The sequence below is a fragment of the Sinocyclocheilus grahami genome, unplaced genomic scaffold (genome assembly GCF_001515645.1).
Source record: "Sinocyclocheilus grahami isolate Dianchi unplaced genomic scaffold, SAMN03320097.WGS_v1.1 scaffold73.1, whole genome shotgun sequence".
NCBI classification, from domain to species: domain Eukaryota; kingdom Metazoa; phylum Chordata; class Actinopteri; order Cypriniformes; family Cyprinidae; genus Sinocyclocheilus; species Sinocyclocheilus grahami.
In genome coordinates this window covers 918,427-943,339 of record NW_015505252.1, presented here as the reverse complement: position 1 = coordinate 943,339, position 24,913 = coordinate 918,427, and the positions used below count along the sequence as shown (strand labels likewise).

The following is a 24,913-nucleotide window of genomic DNA, read 5'->3' as shown; positions in this document are numbered from 1 at the left end:
CACAAACACACACACACTCTCTCTCTCTCTCTCACACACACACACACACACACACACACACACACACACACACAGAGTGTTGTTGAAAGGTTAAGATCAATTTGAATCTTGATGCATATCCCATAATTGCAAAACTTGGCTGTCTCTTGGCGACATTAACCAAGGCTACAAGGTTCTCTGCTCCAGTCGATAAAAAGAGGAAAACAAACATCATTTAAAAAGCTCTACGCTTCAAATCACAAACCGACAAATAACGACGGACAATGTCATTCAGGATCCAACATCAGGACGGCCCAGCACGGCACAGTCTTACACACATCTTCAGGACAAATGCCACGTGTCGTTAGCGATGTTCGCGGGCGATGCACAGATTTTAATTGTGATTTTAAAAGTGTTTTCCAGTTTATCCTATAGAGAGCTCAGCAAGCTTTCCATGCATGTGCAGGAACGTATCCGGAGTGGTTCACGCTTTTAAGAATTAGTTTCCATTCCAAAACAACTCTATTAGAAAGAACTAAAAGAAACCAGAAAGCCTCAAAATCATTCATGTGTTTAAAATCAGTCAATACTTTGTCATCATACAGGTTTAATATATATATATATATATATATATTTACAGGTAAAGAGACCCTCTGAGTTGGTGGACATCTTTGTATACTGATGGTTCATTTGCAGGATGAAGCGTTTATAATGATAGTTGGGAGCGAATCGCACCTTGAAAAGGTCATATTATACCACAAAATCCAAAGGAAAGTCTATTGTTTTTTATGCAAAATATCATGTTATATCCCAAAATCCAAAGAAAAGTGACCATTATTAATGCAAAATGTAACTTTTTAGTTTGAAATCCAATAAAATGGCAAATTTTGTTACACAAAAGGTTGTATTATACCCTAAAATTGAAAGAAAAGCCCAATTTTGTTTTTGCAAAAGGTCGTAGCCAAAGATGAGCCAAATATTTATGCAAAATGTCACGGTATACCCCAAAATCCAATGAAAAGCCACATTTTGTCACACAAAAGGTCATATTATGCCCCAAAATCCAAAGAAAAGCTTATTTTTGCATGCAAAATGTCATGTTATAGCCCAAAATCTACAGAAAAGCAAACATTTTGTAATGCAAAAAATTATTTCACGTACATGGCATTTGCATTATGACGTTTTCGAAACAATTAAGCTGAATGTAACACAAAACTGATTTTAATCAGTTTTTAAATGTGCTCAACTGTCAAAAAAATGAGAGAAAATATGGTAAATGTTGTTTTGTTTTGTTTTTTCAATTTTGAGGTTAATTGTGACCTGGACATGTGATTTTACGAGTGTTTAAGCGGAGATGATCGGTAAGACAGACCTGTGAGGGCATAACCATTCTTTCTTTCCTTGGATCCCATAAAAGGACACTGGATGACATCACTTCCTGTTGTTTAACAGGGACAAACTGACACCCAGCAGTGATGTGAACATATAAAGTGAATCTTTAGGCTGTTTACTCACAGACAGGCGTTCCACACACACACACACACACACTCCAACTAAAGAACAGGTGAGCACACCTGCTGATTGACAGGAGGGGAGAGGCTGTGGGCGGGGTCTCAGTCAGTCACAGGAGTGCATTAAGTCAAAGAGAGTGGGTGTGGTCTTGAACAGCCAGTCAGAGCTGATGATTGGCTGTAAAGACAGTTAGGAGGAATGCGGAGGGCGGGGTCAAAGTAGCATGGGCGGAGTCGGTGTTCTCTGGACCAATCAGATCTGCTCTTTGAAGGCTCCCCGGGCAGCAGAGGAGGCGGCGTTAGCGGTGGCGGTTTGCACCGTTTTGTTGGCCATGACGCCTGTGGCGAACTCCTGCTGCGCCTTCTCGAAACTGGCGCCGGTGGTTCGGTACAGCGCATGAACCTGCAAATAAACACATGCAAGCTTGATTCTACTAACACCTAACCTGGTTAAAATGAAGTCAAATGAGAAAAAAAGGACTAAACTGTAAAACCAGTTAAAACTCCTTCAAACGGACAGATTTTCGTTGTGTTTATGGTTCAGTGTTGTTTTAGTATCATTAATGTGCTATTATAGAATTTATTTTAAATGAGCTTTTATTTTTATATTTTCAGTTTATTTAGCTTTATTTTTTATTTCACTTATAATTGTATTCTTTTTAGTACTTCGACTCATTTCTAATTCTAATTCACATGGACATACAAATAAACACGTTTTACTGGAAATGACTCGTTCTATATATATAGGCACTTATAATAACCAACCTGGTTAAAATGAAATAACAGTAGAAATAAAGTAGTAAACTGTAAAAGCAATTTTCAATGTGTTTGTATTTGTTATGTGCTGTTGTCATTTTTATGTTTTATACATTTAACTTTTTTTCACTTAAACTTATTTTATTTCATTTAGTTAAATTAGTTTTTATATATATATTTTTTTTTTTCAGTTTTCCTTTAAATTATAGTGGGCGTTTTAGTAATTTTGTTATGTGCTTTTGTCAGTTTTAGGGCTTTTTTATATTTCTATTTAACTTTTTGTAAATTTCAGTTTTAGTTCGAGTCATTTTAGAACTTAAACCTATTTCATTTCAGTTTGTTGCAAAGTCACCATTTCTAATTTTCTTTTTCTTTTTTTTTTTCAGTTTGAAGTTTTTCATTTAATATTTATATTTTATTTCAGCTTTATTGCAATGAAAAAAAATACTTTTAAGTGTTAGTTTTAGATAACAACAGTGTTTTGGTTAAGCTCTGAAGTCTATGTAAGAGCATTTGAGGTGAAGCACATATTATATTTATACGTTATGAATTGTTTAAGGTGAAGCACCTTTTTAAACATGATGAGAGAGATGATAGCCGACGCGGTGAAGAGGGCAGCAATCAGGATCATGATGATGCCGACGGGAATACTTGTGTTCAGCCCGGTCAGTGCTGAGATCCAGCCACTACAAACACGAACAATGGATCAGTCTTCATAACGTTCACAATGTTACAATGTAAATGTGATGCAGGAAGGAAAAATCCTGTGAAATGGAAGGAAAGTGAAAGTGTCTGAAGAGTGTCTGTTTTTGTTTTTTACCCTCATAAAAATCAGCATCGAGCAAATGAAATGACAAAATTCATCATAGTGAAAAATTATCACCGACCTAAAAATTTTATTCAAATGTAGCTGTAAATAAGCCACAAAATACATTAATATAATAAACACAAACAAACCATTTTTAACAATTATCCAGTCACTGTTTAATTAAACAGCTCTACACTGTAGTAGATTAATTTTTTTTTATTGTTTTAAGTTTTGAAGCTGCTGGGAGTGCTTTTTACCCACTTTTAGTGATTTTACTTGTTTCTTTTCAATAAAATGTGCATTTAAATTTAGTTACATATTCAACAATCTACAAATTTGGTGTTAGAAGCACTTAAATGCATCATTAAACAGAACAAGAATAGAAAATCTAAAATAAATTATTTATTTTTTAATATTTTAACAAAATGTCAGCTACCACAACTATATTGGTGTCGAGAAACAAGTGGAAAATAACTATATATAATAACTAAACTATAAATAAACAAAATTGTAAAAAGGTTTTAAGAGCTTATCTTTGATTTTAAAAAAACTCACTTCATTAAAAAAAATAAAAAATAAATCACAAATCTTCACCGATTAAGAAAAAACATACATTTAAAATATATAAATGTTAGAATGTAAAAAAAAAATAGACTGAAATGCTTAATAAGGGCAACTTTTTAAATATCTAGGGCATTTTTATCACCTCCAGCTGCGTTTTTGCCCTTTTGCCCAGGTTAATTTATGATTCTTGTGTGTGTGTGTGTGTGTGTGTGTGTGTGTGTGTGTGTGTGTGAATTTTCTTTTTCTTTTTTTTTTTCAGTTTGAAGTTTTTCATTTAATATTTATATTTTATTTCAGCTTTATTGCAATGAAAAAAAATACTTTTAAGTGTTAGTTTTAGATAACAACAGTGTTTTGGTTAAGCTCTGAAGTCTATGTAAGAGCATTTGAGGTGAAGCACATATTATATTTATACGTTATGAATTGTTTAAGGTGAAGCACCTTTTTAAACATGATGAGAGAGATGATAGCCGACGCGGTGAAGAGGGCAGCAATCAGGATCATGATGATGCCGACGGGAATACTTGTGTTCAGCCCGGTCAGTGCTGAGATCCAGCCACTACAAACACGAACAATGGATCAGTCTTCATAACGTTCACAATGTTACAATGTAAATGTGATGCAGGAAGGAAAAATCCTGTGAAATGGAAGGAAAGTGAAAGTGTCTGAAGAGTGTCTGTTTTTGTTTTTTACCCTCATAAAAATCAGCATCGAGCAAATGAAATGACAAAATTCATCATAGTGAAAAATTATCACCGACCTAAAAATTTTATTCAAATGTAGCTGTAAATAAGCCACAAAATACATTAATATAATAAACACAAACAAACCATTTTTAACAATTATCCAGTCACTGTTTAATTAAACAGCTCTACACTGTAGTAGATTAATTTTTTTTTATTGTTTTAAGTTTTGAAGCTGCTGGGAGTGCTTTTTACCCACTTTTAGTGATTTTACTTGTTTCTTTTCAATAAAATGTGCATTTAAATTTAGTTACATATTCAACAATCTACAAATTTGGTGTTAGAAGCACTTAAATGCATCATTAAACAGAACAAGAATAGAAAATCTAAAATAAATTATTTATTTTTTAATATTTTAACAAAATGTCAGCTACCACAACTATATTGGTGTCGAGAAACAAGTGGAAAATAACTATATATAATAACTAAACTATAAATAAACAAAATTGTAAAAAGGTTTTAAGAGCTTATCTTTGATTTAAAAAAAACTCACTTCATTAAAAAAAATAAAAAATAAATCACAAATCTTCACCGATTAAGAAAAAACATACATTTAAAATATATAAATGTTAGAATGTAAAAAAAAAAATAGACTGAAATGCTTAATAAGGGCAACTTTTTAAATATCTAGGGCATTTTTATCACCTCCAGCTGCGTTTTTGCCCTTTTGCCCAGGTTAATTTATGATTCTTGTGTGTGTGTGTGTGTGTGTGTGTGTGTGTGTGTGTGTGAGAGTGAGAGTGTGAGTGTGAGTGAGTGAGTGAGTCCTCACCTGGCTCCCCAACCTGTAATGCCAATGGCTTGCAGCACATGGACACCAAACTGGCAGATATAGATGAAGAAGAATACAAAGAACCTAAAAGAGCTGTCACTCCTACAGAAAGAGAGAAAGAAACAGTTACAGTCTGAGTTCTCCATAAAGGTAGTGAGTGAGTGTGAGAGTGTGAGTGTGAGTGTGAGTGTGTTGCCCAGGTTAATTTATGATTCTTGTGTGTGTGTGTGTGTGTGTGTGTGTGTGTGTGTGTGTGTGTGTGTGTGTGTGAGAGTGAGAGTGTGAGTGTGAGTGAGTGAGTGAGTCCTCACCTGGCTCCCCAACCTGTAATGCCAATGGCTTGCAGCACATGGACACCAAACTGGCAGATATAGATGAAGAAGAATACAAAGAACCTAAAAGAGCTGTCACTCCTACAGAAAGAGAGAAAGAAACAGTTACAGTCTGAGTTCTCCATAAAGGTAGTGAGTGAGAGTGTGAGTGTGAGTGTGAGTGTGAGTGTGTGTGTGTGTGTGTGTGTGTGTGTGTGTGTGTGTACCTGAATGCTCCATACAGAGGTCTGTACCAGCAGACAAATGAACAGGGTGTGAAGAGCATGAACCAGAGCATGGCCAGACCAAAATCCACTCCCCTCGACGCATCTACACAGAACCACGACAAACAGCCAAATATATTGGCAAACAGCGTCCCCGTGTGGACTGCAAGAGAGGAACAGGAGAAAAGAGACAAGGAAGAAACATCACTCATTTGTTGTTCTTATGGAACATAATATGGGGAAAGAAATTTACTATAAAGTATTTCTTTTCAGGAAACTTTAATCAATTTTTTGCACACAACTGTTGAAACTTTGGGAAATTACCTATGAAAACATTGACTAAAACCTTGACTAACAAATTAATTTAAATAAATCCAAAATGCATAATGTGCTTACCGTTTAGCAACCTTCAACAATTTTTTAAATAAAAACTAAAATGATTGTGAAAATGAAAATGACAACTGTAAATAAAAAACTTCCCAGAAATGTACAAGGTGTATGAATGTTTTATCCATGAACCTGTTAATAATTAAAGCAGTCTAAATAGTCACCGTCTCGGTTATATTAACGGAATCATTGCAAAACCTCTTCACAGTCACACAGAAGTTGCTCCATTAATAGTAGAGCTCAAAGCCAGACTGTTCAATCATTTAGATAAGATAAAGCAGAGCCAGAGCGTATTCACATACACACATAACCATCATTCACAGGGAATCCTCTGTTTAGAATGTTACAAAAGATTTCTATTTCAAATAAATGCTGTTGTTTAGAACTTATCAATTTGTTGATCTGTATTTATCAAAGAATTCTGAAAAAATGCATCACAGTTTCCACAAAAATATTCGGGAGAACAATTGTTTTCAACATTGATAATAACCAGAAATGTTTTTTGAGCTGCAAATCAGCATATTAGAATGATTTCTGAAGATCATGTGACACTGAAGACTGGAGTAATGATGCTGAAAATTCAGCTGCGCATCACAGAAATCAATTATATTTTACAACATATTCATATAGAAAACAGCTTTGACATTTTGATCAAATAAATGCAGCCTTGATGAGCAGAAGAGACTTTCAAAATCATTAAAAAATCTTACCAACCCCAAAATTTTGAACAGAAGTGTATATATTACTTAATGTTAGTTCATAGTAATTAATGTAGTTAACTAATGTTAACAATGAGACCTTATTGTAAAGTTCCCGATTATATTATCAATTTAAAAGAGTGTCAATTGAAGATTTCAAGTGTGGTTTCACTGATCTCATCCAGTATGAAACGCACATCAAACAGACCAGCAGTTTCTCTGGGAGGCACAAACACTGCTGAAGTCTATTCATTTCATTTCCCCAGAGTCTTTACACTATTACACAAACCAAAAACCAGACGCGCTTCCCAGACGGACACAGCTGTGTACTCAACACAATAACAACAGTCATGTGAATAAACACTACACTGGATGAGAAGCGCAGCGTCGCGCCACGTCTTTAAAATTCAAATACATTATTTTCTATGAGTGTAGGCACACCGGCGGCGCTGTTCGGTGTCTGTCCGCGGCGCCCAGCTACGCCGTGTTATACTTGTAAGAATTTTTCATAAAATAATACTTCTAATACTATAATACTTCTAATACTAGTAAATAATATTTCTAATCAGTATGTATATATATATATATATATATATATATATATATATATATATATATATATATATATATATATATATATACACACACACACATGTATATGAAGATATTTTGTAAATTTCCTACCGTAAATATATCAAAACTTAACTTAATTGGGACAACATTAAAGGTGATTTTCTCAATACTTAGATTTTTTTTGCTCCCCCAGATTTTCAAATAGTTGTATCTCGACCAAATACTGTCCTGTCCTAACAAACCATACATCAATGGAAAGCTTATTTATTCAGCTTTGATATGGTGTATAAATCTCAATTTCGAAAAATTGACCCATATGACTGATATATATATACACACACACACACACACACACACACACACACACTGTAAAAGTATATACTGTATACTTTTTACGTGGTTCATGTGTAATTTTTTTTAATTAATAAAAAAGGTCTAAATGCAAAAATACTATGGCAACATTCAAAACTTAAAAATATATAGCTTACAAATTTATCTACTGTACAGTAGGTTTAAAATATGATGTCTCTTTTTTTCAATTATTTTTCGGCTTCAAACAGACCTGGAAGATGAACATATGAGGATTACACTGACTTACTCTACAGTTTTATAGCATTTCTTTCAAGAAAGAGCATTTACAATATTAGTCAAGGTTTCTAATTTAGCATTTAGGATGAACATTTTCTACCTTTGACCTACAGTATAGAATTAAACAGGCTGTATTTGTAACTGTACTTTTAAGACTCCTACTGCATATGTAAATGACCTCTGAGTCCGTTGTGATTGGCTGGCCTTCACAGACAGTATGTTTGGTTACTGTTTTTGGACTGTTGGCATTATGGGATTGGTCAAGAGTTACTCACACATCCACAGATAGTACATGATCTTGACGGTTTTCTGGTACTCCACAGGGATGTCCACTGATATGTCATGATAGAAACACGGACCCACCGGAAACTTCTCTGGAAGAGGCGGCCAGTTGTTTTTCCTCCCTTAGAAACAAGAAGCAAACAGGAAAATCAATCAAAAGTGGAAAGAAAGAGGTGGATGATGCAATAGGAGCATGATGACAAAAGGTGGTAAACTGGGGTACAGGACTGGGAAACAGAACAGTAATTGTTTTTCCTCTGCTCCTGGTGCACAGAGACAGTAAATCACACTAAATCTAAAGTTGATTGCGTGAGATGACAAGCATAATACGGTCTCAACCACAGAACAAATGTCTACAGATCAGCTGATGCATATTGCACACAAAAATGGCTACAACTGACTGAAATTTTAATTCATCATTGTCATGAAGAATTTATTTCAGTTCTCATTCTCAATTTCATAATACTTATATATAATTTTACATATTAAATCAAAAAGTTTTTTATAATTTTACCTACACTTTTTTTTTTTATAAGAAGCATCACTTCCACTACAATTTAAGTAATGATATAAATTCAAATAAATTTAAGATCTTTATACATAACTGAAAATACCAACTTTGAGCAATCATGAGTTATAAATTCAAAGGAACTGAATTAAATTCCATTCATTCTAGTGGTCGACCGATATATCGCCAATGCCGATATATCGGCCGATATTTGGCATTTTTCAAATATCGGCATCGGCCGATACATTTTTCTGCCTGGCCGATGTGTTCGATTGTATTTTGACGGTGCTGAGAACGGCAACGCCTGAGCACACAGTGCTCACATTCTCCCTCTTCATTGTTTGTTGTCATTGTTTAACAGTTCTGCCTAATACAGATAGAAGTCTGTCTAATAATCAGATAGAACTGTTGAACGAATGAATTAAAAGGTATACAAAAAGTATTATAACGATTGCTTTTATATTATTAGTAACAGAAAGACAGACATAACACTTTCTCGTTTGCCGTCAGCATTCAGCAAATACGCATATCATTTAAACAAACCTTTAAATGACTAATGAACATTTAATTTCACAAACCTTGCAGACTTAGTCGAATCCAGCTGTGAGATCTTGTGAAGGATGCATTTGTATATTGCCTGATCGTGTGTGCTCTGCGTGACAGTCGACCCGTGCGAATTGAATCCGGACAGGAGGAGAGTTCAGCTTCACTGGAGACGCGTGATCAACTTTAAACTCGTTATTTCAAACTATGCTGATTTATGCATTTGCACACTGTCATATTCATGTCATTTTTACTACGTGCTGCATGTAAAACGAGTGTTACCTTGGCTTTAGTTGAAAAAATATGATTCCCAAAGCACAAAAACTTCCCAGATTACCAAGTGCCCTGCTGGTTACAGTGTTTACTTTCTTTTTGTTTATATATTTTAAAATATTTATTTATTTGTGAAAAATACTGTAATAGAATTATAGAATCAGGAAGTCATCTAAAGTATAACTATGTTTATTTTACACATTTATTTTTAATATAATTAATTTTCAAATTATTTCAAGTTTCTCAAACATTAATTCATAAATAAAACTTATAATTAAAATAAAAAATATACTTGTATATATCAGCCATCGGCCACCCTGCTCTCTAAGATATCGGCAGTCAAAAAACCAATATCGGTCGACCACTAATTTGTTCCAAAGAAGGCGTTAATATGGGTAATTCTCACATTCTGTGTTCTTATAAATGTCATACAATAATAGCAGCCCTGGTCTATATGTAGCATGCTTTTTTGTGGTTCATGTGTAATTTGAAGTTTCAAAGAATTTCTGATTTTTTTTAATTAATAAAAAGGGGTAACTGCAGTAATAACATGGTAACAATATGGTAACATTCAAAATTCTTGAATTTTTTTAATTTGCCTACCTTTTTTCATAATAAGCATCACGTCCACTACTAAATTTAATCTATACAAAAGAATTTAAAGCCTTTTATAAAAAATGAAAATCACACCTTTTATTGATTAATAAATTAAACATATTCTTCAATTCTTAATTTTGAGTTATATATTTGCTTATCACCGTATTTTTTAAACTCCTTTTTAATTTGCAAAAGTACCCATTTCTTATTCCTCGTCAACGGTTTCAGTTTTTCCACTATTTATGATTTCAAAATGATCAATAAAACCTTCTCATTACATACAGTTTTTTCAAGTTATATATGCATCAGCTTTAATGCACTTACCAAAAAACAAAAGCAGTCAGATGTTAAAAGTTTCAGTTTTATTGACAAACAAGTATTCAAAATTATGATTTAATTTACAATCTGCAAAGTAGTGGAAAGAGTGTAAAAAAGGATTAGGTATACAATAATGTAATGCACGTGAAAATAGACTGAGAATTGACCAAATGGTTGTAATCTGGCTCCGATTCAGACAGGAATCATGACCTTGTGGTGTTTTTCTGCTGATTAAGGGAGAATACAAGACTTTTTGATCTTACAAATGGTCATCAAAAGCAAAAATGCTACACAATGCATCCTACTTTGTGCTAAAGTTTGATGTGTTTGAGCAAAACAGGCACTATTTTGAAACCAGCACCTTAAAATTAGTAAGAAACACATTGGATTTAATTTACCAAATATGATGCATGGTGATGTAATCTGTACACTTTGTGAGTTTTCTACACAATTTTGGTCAGAATAAGCTACAATGTGGATGGAATTTTATGCTGAAGTCTTAATAAATGAGACTAACCGGTTCCATTTGTTGTGTAAAAAGACTTAACTGTGGTAGGTGACTTTACATGTCAGTACCTTCCTGTCTGTGTGGGCGGTTTCTGACCAGAATAAGCGATGCAGCATAGACAGGCTTGACGCGAGGCTAATAACTCACCTCCTGATGCGCTGAGAGACTGCATCTCCCTCTCCCTGCGGTCCAGCTCAGCGGCTTTTCTCTCCAGCTCCTCCTGTCTCCTCAATAACTCCGTCTGGGCTCGCACCTGATCCTACACACACAGACACAAGGTGGTTATGAACACAAAGTAATTCTGCTTACAGGCACAGCAGAACATAACTTTAGGAGAGTCAACATCCAAACACACCAAAGGCATTTTCTGGAGACACAGCTGTCAGAACCAATCACAAACACGTCTGAAACTGTCTGACAGACAATGCAAGTCTTGTCTTGTTTATTCACCGCATATCTTATCTGGCGTGTCGTTATACACTGTAAATTTGAATATGACTACCTATATGATAACTGATTATGGCTTATGTAAGGCTTATGTATGAGAATGTAAAGCTATACTACCATTCAAGACATCTCTTCTGCTCACCAAGGCTGCATTTATTTGATCAAAAACACAGTAAATCAGTAATATTGTGAAATATTACCATTTAAAATAACTGTTTTCTATCTGAATATACTGTCAAATGTAATTTATTCCTGTGATGCGCAGCTGAATTTTCAGCATCATTCCTCCAGTCTTCAGTGTCACACGATCCTTCAGAAATCATTCTAATATGCTGATTTGCTGCTCAAGAAACATTTCTGATTATTATCAGTGTTGAAAACTTGTGATGCTTCATATTTTGTGGAAACTGAGATACATTTAATTTTTCATGATTCTTTGATAAACAGAAAGCTCAATAGTACAGTATTTATTTGAAATAGAAATGTTTTGTAACATTATAATTGTCTTTACTGTCACTTTTAATTAATTTAATGCATCCTTGCTTAATAAACAGTATTAATTTCTTTAAAAACAAAACATCCTCAAACTTTTTAACAGTAGTGTACTTAAGTGTACATATGCACAAGTATATACTAGAGGATTTTAGTACAAAGTAAATACTAAAATAAAAAATATTTAAAAAGTCATTTTTTTTTATTACACTATATATAAAATGTATATAATATAAATTCCTAAATATAAAATATAACATAATATCATATAATACAATATAATATAATAGATCTTGCCAAGACAGAACTGCTTGTGGTTCCATCAAACCCATCGTTTCATCACAATTTCACCATCCAGTTAGGCACATCAACCATAACTCCTTCAAAAACAGCCAGAAACCTTGGAGTTATGATTAATGATCGGCTGACTTTCTCGGACCACATTGCTAAAACTGCCCGGTTCTGCAGATTTGCTTTATTCAACATCAAGAAGATCAGACCCTTTCTTTGGGAACATGCTTCACAACTCCTTGTTCAAGCTCTTGTTCTGTCCAGGCTGGACTATTGCAATGCTCTCTTGGCAGGTCTTCCAGCCAGTTCTATCAAACCTTTACAATTAATCCAGAACACAACAGCAAGATTAATTTTTAATGAGCCGAAAAGAATACACGTCACACCTCTGTTTATCAGTTTGCACTGGCTACCAATAGCTGCTCGCATTAAATTCAACGCATTAATGTTTGCCTACAAAACCACCACTGGCTCTGCACCCCTTTACCTAAATTCATTACTTCAGACTTATGTGCCTCTAGAAGCTTGCGTTCTGCAAGTGAACGGCGTATTATTGTGCCATCTCAAAGAAGCACAAAATCACTTTCACTGACTTTTTCATTAAATGTTCCCTCCTGGTGGAATGACCTGCCCAACTCAATCCCAGCAGCTGAGTCCTTAGCCATCTTCAAGAAACCACTAAAAACACATCTCTTACATCTTTATTTGACCCTCTAACTCTAGCACTCTCTATTCTAATTCTATTCTTAAAAAAATAATTTAAAAAACCTTGTCCCTTTTAGACTTGCACTCTATTTATTTACTAACTGCTTATTTTCTTTAAAAAAACTAACACTTGCTTTTCTAATCTTTTTGCATTCTATCTATTTGTTTTCTTTTTATTTATTATACAATTAACTAAAGCAAAAAAGGCCTCTAACACTAGCTTGCTCTATTCTATCTGTTTTATTTTTTATTTATTATATGATTAAAAAAAACCTTGCTATGTGTACTGCATTAAGCTAACTGAGACTTGTTATAGCACTTGCGTATCATTGCTCTTTTGTTGATTTTGATTGCTTCTATTGTCCTCATTTGTAAGTTGCTTCGGATAAAAACGTCTGCTAAATGACTAAATGTAAATAAATAAAGAACTATATTATACAATAAAGAATTATTTCATTTACTATATTCATATATAATATATTATATATATATATAATAAATATAACATATTGATTGATTAAACAAGAGAAAAACGCAATTTTTTATTATTTAACGCATATCTGCTCAGTACAATAACACACTACAACATCATATTCCCTATTATCTTACAAAAAACAGTAAAACATTACCAAATATAATCAAGAGTCATGATATAAAAACACCCAACATCAAAAACAAGCTCTTCTATAAAACCACAATTGCTGAATCCAAGTGATGAAATCTAAAAGTTTTGATCCGTCACTCACCTGTAAGGATTACTTTATAGAGTCGGATACAATATCGCAAGTAAGGAACTAAACCGCTGGTGAGATTAACTTGACTTTTAGCTGGTCATAAATATGAACGCTACAGTGATAGAGAACTTTCCAAGCTTTTACTTCCATAAACTGAACTGGTTGTAGTGTAAATACTGTGTGGGATGTGTGAGTTCATTGTTTGCCCTCCATACTGTTTAGCAAACACACACAGTAGAGTTTGAAAATGAGTTTTAAAGCACTTTTGCATGAATGATCATGAGCACTTTTGCATGAATGAATACTGCTGAAAAGACGCTTTGACCAAAAATAAAGTCCCGACTGCACCGGACCTCATAGCAGCTCATCCTGCACTCATTACAGTAGCGTCCCAGTTATGACAGATTATAATTTTAAGAATCACTCTTATCTAAGCTAATCTGTTGACGCATTCTGCCCTTGTTTCTGGGTCTGTCTGTTTAGGATATTTCACCCAGATATTTTTTTACACAATTTTCACACACCTGTATAAAGGTTTTCAGTTTACTTTTACTAAGAAGGTTTTAATTTGATTGTCTAACTTTATGCATCTTTTGCTTTTTACGTAGAAACCTGAAAGTCAACCTGGTACTTTTTAATAGTGTTAATTTTATTAACAAAAACGAAAATGAAAACATTTGCTGATGACATTTTTTTTCCATGAGTAACATGAGACGAAGACAACACCAGCATCATTAATTAAACACTTTGTTTTTCCATGTGTTTAACCGCACAGACAGAATACCTATACACACTTTTATTGCTGCAACAATAAAAACATGCACTGTTATTATTATAAATAATGATCATTTGTCAGGTATTGCCAGTATACAGTAGAACACACAATTTGAAATAGTGTATCACACAATGCAATGCACCTGACTTGACCCAACTTCAGTGTGACAAATGAACCGGAATCTCCTTCTGACGCAGTACTCGGCCTGGCAAATGTTAAGTCATCACTGGAAGAAAAATCCTGTATGCCTCTCACTATATTCATTCAGGCTTATACTGTTTCAAACATTTATCCTTTCATAGCCTACTACTTTTTACATTAGGTAGTTCTGATGCACACTAGTATTCATTCCAAACACACAGCAGGAAAGATCCTTTATAAAACTCCTGTGTTTCTGGATAAAGATAGTTGACTATTCCCTCACTGACTAAACCAGTTCATTTAACACACAAGGTCCAAAGAATGTTAACTACACCACACACACACACACACACACTAAACCGTCCCTTGTTTCCATAGCAGCCCCAGTGCAGCGCTCAGGTCCTGAGGCGGATCCGTTTCATATGGCTGACGGACTGTCAGGACTCCAGAGCCATGAATATTTCAGACACATATTCACACACATACATACACATTTGTACTAGCAGGAAGACACCGTCTTTGTCTTCAGTATTGTTATCATATACACACTATGAGATAGTAATGTCTGATGTCACACTCTGTGATCACCTGACATGGACGCATGTCTGTATCTCCAAACCTAGTGAACTGCCTACCTAGAAAGCATTTTTAGGCATTATAGGTGTGTCTAAACATTCAGAAGCACACAATAATATTATCTATGTAAGCAGCACACTAACGCTTTATCTCAATTTGCATAGTTCACCCAAAAATGTAAATTTGCTGAAAATGTACTCAACCCTTAGTCCAGTAGTGGGTGAATGGGTGCCGTCAGAATGAGAGTCAAAACAGCTGATAAAAACATCACAATAATCCACAAGTAATCCACACCACTCCAGTCCATCAATTAACATCATGTGAAGTGAAAAACTGTGTTTTTGCAAGAAACAATCTGTTGCTTCCAGCTAAAATATGAGTTCTCTATTCTTAATACTGTTTTCCAACATGAACATGGTGTCTGGTCTGAATCAGGAGAGAAATCTGCACAGATCACACACTGTTTGCAAGCCAAAACAGCTCTTAACACATATGTAGGTGGATTTTGATGTAAGAGGACAACAGGAGATGGACTTTTTCACAGGAGGAAGCGTTATTATGGACTGTTAAAACATCTTAATGATGGATTAATTTCTTAAAAAATCTTACAGCTTTTGGTTTCACAAGATGTTAACTGCTGAACTGGAGTGGTGTGGATTATTGTGATGTTTTTATCAGCTGTTTGGACTCTCATTCTGACGGCACCCATTCACTGCAGAGCATCCACTGGTGAGCAAGTGATGGAATGCTATATTTCTCAAAATCTGATGAAGAAACAAACCCATCTACATCTTGGATGACCTGAGGATGAGCACATTTTTAGCAAAGTTTCATTTTGGGTGAACTATTCCTTTAAGTGTGAGCCACTTGTTTACCTGAGTGTATGATACATCCTGTTGAGGATGTACTGTAACATGTAACCCCAAATGTGAAGATAAAGTACAGAAACAACCATTTACATCACATATGTCCTTGTGAATCACTATATTGGGGCTGTGCGCATTCGGTGACCCGATTCTAAAGCGGGAAACTCAACCCAAGCAGTGCGTTTGGGTTTGACCTCCTTCAGCACTGCATTTCTTCATGACTACAGATGATTTCAGAATGTACGTGGAGGCTCGACAAGCACAGCAATCGAGTATCAACAGAATGAAAGCTTATTTTAGACAGTAACAAGATTAGCGTTGAATGCAGCTGAGATGAAAACGGTGCAAATCAGATCAACGCAAACATAACTGATGCAAACTTTCCCGAGCACATGCAAAACAAACCCGTCCCGAATGTAAGGCTGGTGTGACACATCTGCCGTTAATGCAGAGACGATTGTCTACACGCAGGTTTATTGTTCTTGTAGAGGCCATCTGAACAATGAGTGTGCTGTGATTGTTCACATATAAGGCCAAATGTTTTGGAAGAGACAGACAAAAGGATGCAGTTTTGTGTGGGCTAGAAGACAAAAGAAACCTGAAATCTCACCTTACAGATATGCAAGTGAAACCTACAAGACAGCACATAAGTGAAACAAAGTAAAGCACACTTACACAAAAAACATACAAGATTAAAAAAAATATATTATTAAGAAATGATAAATAAGAAACCAATTAGGGCTGGATCAGAATATTTGATTATTCGAATATTCGTTCGGTGGGTTGGCATTTGATTTTCAATTTTGAGATTAGAATATTCTTTTCTTTTTTTCCGAACACCTGGCATCCCCCGGAAAACGGTTCTCATTCGCGCTTGAATATGAATCGCCCATGAGTGAACGTCATGATTCAGTTAATCTGGAAGAGAAGACAAAAATGCCAAAGACCTTAGCTGTGTGGGAGCACTTTAAATTGAGTGAGGACAAGACAAAGGCAGTAGAGCCCTGCACGGACCTCAAATTTAGCCCCTAGCCCGGCCCTGACCCGAGACGCTCAGGCCCCGGCCCTTGTCCGACAGCTTATCAGAATTACCGGACCGGTCCCGGGCCCAACCCAAGCCCGTCTTTTTTTCCCCTTCTCCCAAAACAGCTTATACTACTCTTTCAGCTATTAAAATAGTTCAGTTTTGTATGTAATGGCAAAATTATTATATTTCGTTTAGTTTTTTTTATTAAAGGGGTCCTATTATGCTCTTTTACAAAGTCTTGATTTTGTTTTGGGGGTGTACTAGAACAGGCTCTCATACTAGGTTGTTCGAAAAACACATTATTTTTCACATATTTTACATTATTACAACACCTCTCTCCCCAGTCTGGCATGAACGGCTCGAATAGTTCCTGTATCAAATGAAGGCCCGCCTTCTGAAATACGAAATGTGCTGTGATTGGTTAGCTGGGCCAGTGTGTGCTGTGATTGGCAGCACTCGGTAGTCGGTACCTGGTCGGGAAATGTAACGCTCATTACCATAGCCACCTGCGAGCTTCAGTGTAAATATTGCGTCAAAATCAAATCAATTTGAGCGCGATTTAAACCCGGATGATTGTAATCACTCTAAGTTTGTCTGCCTTGGGAAAGCTAGCGTGTCTCCGACACAGTGATAACACTCGTTGCCTTCTCTAGTGCAGCTCAATCAGGTCTCGTCCCATTCGTCGATATTTGTGATATCACAAATCCCGGAAAATATGTGTTGTAGTCCAAACGAGTCGTTCGTTGTAGTTTTTGAAAAGTGATTTCTGTTCAATAAAATATCTCCTTTTGAATTGAACTTTGTAACTTTGCAGATCTTTTTTATGCTCAAACACCAACATTACAGACGAACTAAAGTTGAAAAAGTGAAAAAGCATAATAGGACCCCTTTAAGTTAATTTAGAAAAACGTTTGGAGCATTTTTCGTTCGTTAAATATAAGTTTTTGTTTTTTAAAGTAACGACCAAGCAGCCAACAGCAGACAGTGAGCCTGTTTGATCAATTTAGCCTTCTCAAATCATCACGACTTGCCTAAAATAAAATCTAGATATACTAAAACAGTTCAAGCATATAACAATGTTTATACGTTAAACCTGGATAAATGTGCGCTGTATCCAATAGTTTGTGTGGAGAGTGGAAGCTAAAGCGCACTTTGCAGGACATCACTTGTGTTTTTTTCAGTGAATACGCCGTCATTTTTGCTCATAAGGGTAAGAGTAATACACCATTTGTAACTGTAAAGGGTCTACTTTTATTTGTGTGCACTCACAATATCAACAAAACGTTGTGCTTTTATAAAATAAGGAAACTAAACATGATGCGCTTTCTGCCGTCTCTTCTTCAACAGGAAGAAACTCAGCGAATACATGCCTCACAGACATGATAAATATATCTATAGAAAGCTTTAAATTACTACTTAACGAAATAAAACAAATCAAAAACAAAAACTCTTTCATTATGATCATAATCCGTAAAGATGCACTTCTCTCTAAAGGCGCGTCTAATGAAGAGATGGCGAGTCAAGATCGACAACACGCATACTGCTGCTGGCAGGACACTAAACAGAGCTTGACAGCACGGTCTCGTGTTGTTTCCACTAGCGCTGCAATTTTTTCATCACTAATTGATGGATGTCTAAAATATAAAAATTAGGAGAAGCCTAAAACAGGCCCGAGGCCCGGCCCGCGTCTTAACTATGACGTGAAAATTGGCCCGAAGCCCGGCCCGAGGGTCCCAGACTGAAATGCAGGGCTCTAGAGCGCTTAAATGAATCGAAACTCAGCGAACACATGCCTCACAGACATGATAAATAAATCTATATAAAGCTTTAAATTACCACTTAACGAAATAAACAAAATTGAAAATAAAATATTCATTATAATCATAATCCGTAAAGATGCACTTCTCTCTAAAGGCGCGTCTAATGAAGAGATGGCGAGTCAAGATCGACAACATCATCTTTGCGACACGGACTCAGAAAACACTGGTTTATTAGTAAATAATTCAAATATCTCCTTACTATTTCCCCCTGACACATTCATGGTAATTACTTTTGCTGGGGCTTTGCGGCAAGCTTTAGTTTATTGCGTGCATTTGAATGCAGAACTCCTCAGCTGCGCTGACTGCATTTATTGCGTGCATTTGAATGCAGAACTCCTCAGCTGCGCTGACTGCACGCATACTGCTGCTGGCAGGACACTAAACAGAGCTTGACAGCACGGTCTCGTGTTGTTTCCACTAGCACGGCAATTTTTTCATCACTAATTGATGGATGTCTAAAATATAAAAATTAGGAGAAGCCTAAAACAGGCCCGAGGCCCGGCCCGCGTCTTAACTATGACGTGAAAATTGGCCCGAAGCCCGGCCCGAGGGGCCCAGACTGAAATGCAGGGCTCTAGTGTGCCAAATATGCGATTTGAAACTGGCCAACCACAACAGCACATCAAGTTTGAAAAATCACCTGAGTTCTGTAAGTACGCCTATAGTATATTGTTGGTGTAAAAAAAACTAGCTGCTTTTATCCACCATGTTAATCAGTATTTTTACACATGATAAAAACGTGCACTTAATTTGCTTGGAAAATTCTTGCGAATACGGCAGTCATAAAAAAAACATAGGCCTACAGTAGCCCAGCCTAATAATAATTTGTCTATATTAAAAGTATTGCTCTTAACAGACCTGGGCTGTGTTTCTCAAAAGCATCGTAAGCTTAAGTACATCGTAGACCCATTGAAACCAATGGAGCTACAATCAACTTTACGATGCTTTTGGGAAACGCAGCCCTGTGTGTTTTGTATCACTAGTGCAGTGTCCGTTCTCGAAGCATATAAGCCCTGCCCACGTGAGGCACGCCGCTTCCGGCTTGCGCTGTTCTGTAGTTTACTAAAAGTTTATTAATTCTGAACGTATCGCGTGTCCATATTGCACCAAAATGCAACACTGCACTCCCTTGGGTCCGTAGAAACACACCCGCCACGCGTGAAGTCGATTGGATGAACGGTTCTCGACATAATAAAAATGCAAACAGACAGACAGACACACAGAGATCCCTGCCTTTATTAGAGAGAAGAATATGTTCAGCCCCCTCCCTCCGAAGCTTCGAATATTCGGTGTTGATTACTACCGAAGCTTTGAAGCTCAAAAAATGGCATTCGGACCAGCCCTAAAACCAATATGACAAAAAAAACAGAACCCATGGCATATGGGACTATAGTATGCAGATTAGTATGCAGCTTCTTGCACCCGTCTATCTAGCAGGTAAAAATATATTTCAGAAATATCTGTGTCCAAGTATCACTGAAAGCAATCCATCCACCCACTCTTTCGGACAAGAAAGTAACAAAACATCTTGTTGTAGAGACACAACAGTTTAGGTCAAAAACAGTAAGCTCCCTACCTGAACAGCATTTTAAGGCATCATATAGGCTCCAGCTCAGTTCAAAATAAATATAAACAAAAAATATACATAGCATTTGCTGTGTACTTAATGCATTTATTAATGTTTTTTTTTCTTCTTATGTATCTTTTATGATTATTATTTAACCAATGTATGTGTTGTGTGCATTTTTGCAGTATGTTTTTATTATGTACATTTCATGATTATTTAATCATCTTTTATTTGAATATAAAAGTATACAAACATATATAAAATGTCTCTGACGTACATTTGATTTATTTTTAATATGTATTTTACATTTATTGTTTTAATTTCTTATCAATCTTTTGTGACTATATTTATTCACTTTTTTTGTTTTAATCACTTTGTGTATGAAATGTTATTAAAGTATCAGACTGTTGTCTTTTCCTTATCAATCCTGTATGTCACACTATTTATGTTTGCTGCTGTTCCAAATCAGTCACTTTTGAGGCTTCACTGCAGTTCTGATGCTGCCTTAGAATACAGCTGACTAGGTTTTGGAGCAGAGCTAAAGTGTCGCTCAAAGACAGGCGGTCATTCTGAGAAATCAGAAGATCTATGCAGAAACTCTACTAATGAAATTCTCATTCAGTGAAATCATCTCTGAGTCCCGTGACAGTAATGTTCCACCGCCGATGACAGGAGTGTCTCTTAGTCACTGCTCCCTCAACAGTGTGAATGAAGGCAAACACACACGGTGATGGCAGCTCACTGTAATAGGTTCCCCTGCATCTGCAGAGCGGCCCACGTCTCCAGAAACATCCATCTAATCAGATCATTAGTTTTCTCTCTCTCTCTTCTCGTGTTCTCATTACGATCTCTGAGTGACGGACAGAATCAGACGGACCTCATTTAGACAGCCTACTTTCTTACAGCGGTGACACACACACACACACACTGACTAGTTTTATGAGTTTGACAGCTGCTGCATTATGAAATGACTGTAATAACGTGCTCAGTCAGGGCCAAATGCATGTGTGCATTCAGTTAGTCTCACACACACACACACCCACCCATGCAGCGGTTCTGCAACATCCTGCAGCACGCCTACTTGTTGATGAGGCTGCATCATTTCAGACTGTTTCAGCACACCGTGAAAGTCGTTTCTACCAGGATCTCATCTAGGATAAAGACTGTTTGCTCTGTGGTTTCATTTAAGAACTGCCTTAGAGTCAGAAATGTTTAACTATGATTACCAGACTCTGGTGAGGAATGACTCATCCTCCAAACTCAAAGCATTTGTCTTTTCTGGGGGAAGTTAACAAATAAAAATTGACATAATTTAGCACCCTCACGTCATTTCAGACCTGCATGACTTTGAAAATTGAGTCATTATTCACTCAAAATCCACCCCCTGTGAACTGAAATGAGTCACTGAAAAGATCTGATTAAGACACATTTAGCTACTTCTCTCATGAACATAACGAAGAGAGTTAAGGTGTTTTTAAAGATGTTTTGGTTCAATTTCAGTTGTTTTCTCACACAAATCTCACTTTTAAAAAAATGTAGTGTAAGATTTACTCAGAAACAATTTTCAGAAATGTCTAGTAAATTCACAATTACAAAGAACAAAGTAGCACAATGAATTAGAAAGTAGAAAGACTTAAATAGTACAGTCTTGTAAAATGTACTAATTCCACCAACATCTGGCATCATAACAGCAGCATAAATAACAGCATTCAACCGAGATGCCATTGTCTGCATGCTGATTGGCTAATATTGAGAAAACACCAAACCCAGGGTTGTCAGGTATTTGCTGATGTCTGCTTTATTATTTTGAGGTCTGGAAGCAAAACCAGCAAATGAATCAAGACAATAAGAATCTACAAGCTCAAGACAGTCTATACACTGAAGATGTGAGTCAGAAACACAATGCAATCAGGAGGCACAATGCATTAATTATTGAGACGTGCCGCTACAGTCGGTCAGCTATAGTGTCGAGTTACCATGGCAACCCCATGACGGACCGCATACCATTACTGCTGATCCCTTAATGAAATACCTCGTCTGACCAGTTGAGTTTAATGACGGCTTGCTTTAATAGGTATGAGAGGTATGCTTTAATAGGAACACTTCTGAGAAGAAAAACTCTGCTGATGATGATTAGGCTATGATGTGTGTGTGTGTGTGTGTGTGTGTAAACGTGGGTGGTTTGATATTAGAAATGAGGGAAAGAGAGAGACCTAGGTGATCAAAAACAAAGCATCTTTCTCTAAGAGGTCTAAATGATCATGTCCTATCCGGCCGAACAAAGGCCACAATCTGCTGAGCATGAATTTGCATTTGTACCCCTGCACCTCCAAGACAGGTCCGATCCCACCTGTGAGTCTACAACACCTGTAATGTCAAATATACAGACTCTCCCCGGAGACTACAAGAGAGAGGAAAACAAAGCAGCGAAAACTCAAGGCAGATGGCCTTTGTGTATTAATCTGTGAAACCTGAAATATGAAATAAGTTGATTTTTTTTATTATTGAACAGCTTATTGCACCTTTAGACAAAATATATTTCCATATTGCATATGTGTTTTACGTTAAATATCACAGCTATTTGATACATCAGGCTTTTATGGCTCATATAGTATGATATAGTGAGAATACGGAGGAAAAATACCTCAATTTTATTTAGAAGCCCAAACTGAGCAAAAATATGCAATTTGATGCAGATGCTGATATTTATATGAACAAAAAGTGATGAATTCTAATGCTTGTAATGTAAATCAATGAGTAAAAGTATAGCAGATACCGACATAAAATGCATATAAATATCAGTTTTTGCTCTGTATCTCCCAATAATGTCTTAGTAAGATTATATTGAAATGTTTAGTTTAATGATCACAACATTTAATGCAATGCAATGATGATTGAAATAAATGTTCTTCTAAAGCCTGATGATCATATTTGATACTCACATTTGAACATGATTTCTCTAAAAATGATATTTGGATAATCAAGTAAACCGAAGTTGCTTCAGTCCAGTAAGTGTTCAACTATCTATTCCTAACAATATCAAAGTTATTCTTATATCTATACGTTATATAAATGTGTAGATTTCACAGCAAAAGACATGTGAAGAATGAGCTGAAGGTGGACGTTTGTACAATTAGGCCTATACTGAAAGGCCTTTTACTTGCTACATTGTGTGTAGTAGATTGGGTGCAACAGGTTTAACGGCAAAGTTTTGATTATGTTGGTAATATAAAGGCCTAAAAATTCATATCACACATGAGACAGTAAGCTTTACAGCAGGGCTGTCCAAACTCGGTCCTGGAGCTAAACTCTGCAGGACACCGGCCCTCCAGGACCGAGTTTGGACAGCCCTGCTCTACAGGATTCATTATTTACAAAATGGTGTTACTTCACCAAATCATCAGCTTTGGTGCATTAAGGTGCACGGACCACAAATGCTTCCACGTTAGGCTCAATGTAGCTGCACAAAATAAAAAATAAAACAGGCTGTCAGGGATCTAATTCCCCTCAGCTGACCGGAGCCGCAAACACACACAGTCATATCACTGATCAAAACAGGGTGGCCTACATCCATCCATCCATCCATCCATCCAAGCAGCCCAAACACACACACACACACACACACACACACACACACACACACATATACATACACAAAACACACACATAATCTAGATATCCGGATTTCCCACTGAAAACTCTGTATGACCACTTATTTTAAAGCTGTCGAAACTATAACATTCTCATAGGCTGGCCTACATCCATCCATCCATCCATCCATCCATCCAAACACACACACACACACACACAGTCATATCACTGATCAAAACAGGCCGCCCTACATCCATCCATCCATCCATCCATCTAAGCAGCCCAAACACACACACACACACACACACACACACACACACCATCATCATCCTTTACTGGCCCTAAACATCATCACTCAGCCCTGTGTAAAGGTGAACACAGACTATAAAGGGATCATATTCATTTCTCACACTGCCAGCTTCAATAGCAGCAGATAATTCACTAGATAACACACTCTTAAAAACATAATATAAAGCCAAGGTTAGAAACCAAACCCAGAATTAAAGACTCCTCCGTCTGATTAAATTATAATAAAGCCATTGCAGAGAATATGCTGATGTGGTCAAATGTAATTTATAGTGCATTAAAGGTTTGTTTTGGACTGACTAAACATAAAACTGGGCACATAATCCGATTCAGAAAACTAATAATAATAATAATAATATTAATAAAAGCTAACAAACAAAACTAAAGAGCCAATAATTACATATGTACACACAACTGACTGGTTTAAAAAAAAGGTTCTGTGTTTTTCACTTAAGATAATAGGATTAAATGACTTTATTATATACGGACCTAACGTTAATGGAAACGACTAGAAAATGTGTTTATAAGTATAAATCACTAGAATAACAACAGCGCTGAAATGACATTAACGTTACCTGAAACGGGTTGCTGAAGTCCGGGTCCGCGAAGGGGTTGCTGTCAAAATCTGACAT

General features: G+C 36.1%; 1 protein-coding gene across 1 annotated transcript; it reads right to left on the bottom strand.

The window, feature by feature from the left end:
• Nucleotides 1-24: 24 nt before the first annotated feature.
• LOC107585685 (secretory carrier-associated membrane protein 1-like) lies at nt 25-24,913 on the bottom strand. The gene is made up of 7 exons (XM_016272814.1): nt 24,857-24,913; nt 11,091-11,202; nt 8,190-8,318; nt 5,672-5,831; nt 5,445-5,546; nt 4,060-4,177; nt 25-1,893 (listed from the first exon to the last, which is right to left on the bottom strand). Exons 1-7 carry the CDS (start codon nt 24,911-24,913, stop codon nt 1,744-1,746), a joined length of 828 nt encoding a protein of 275 aa, XP_016128300.1. The 3' UTR covers nt 25-1,743.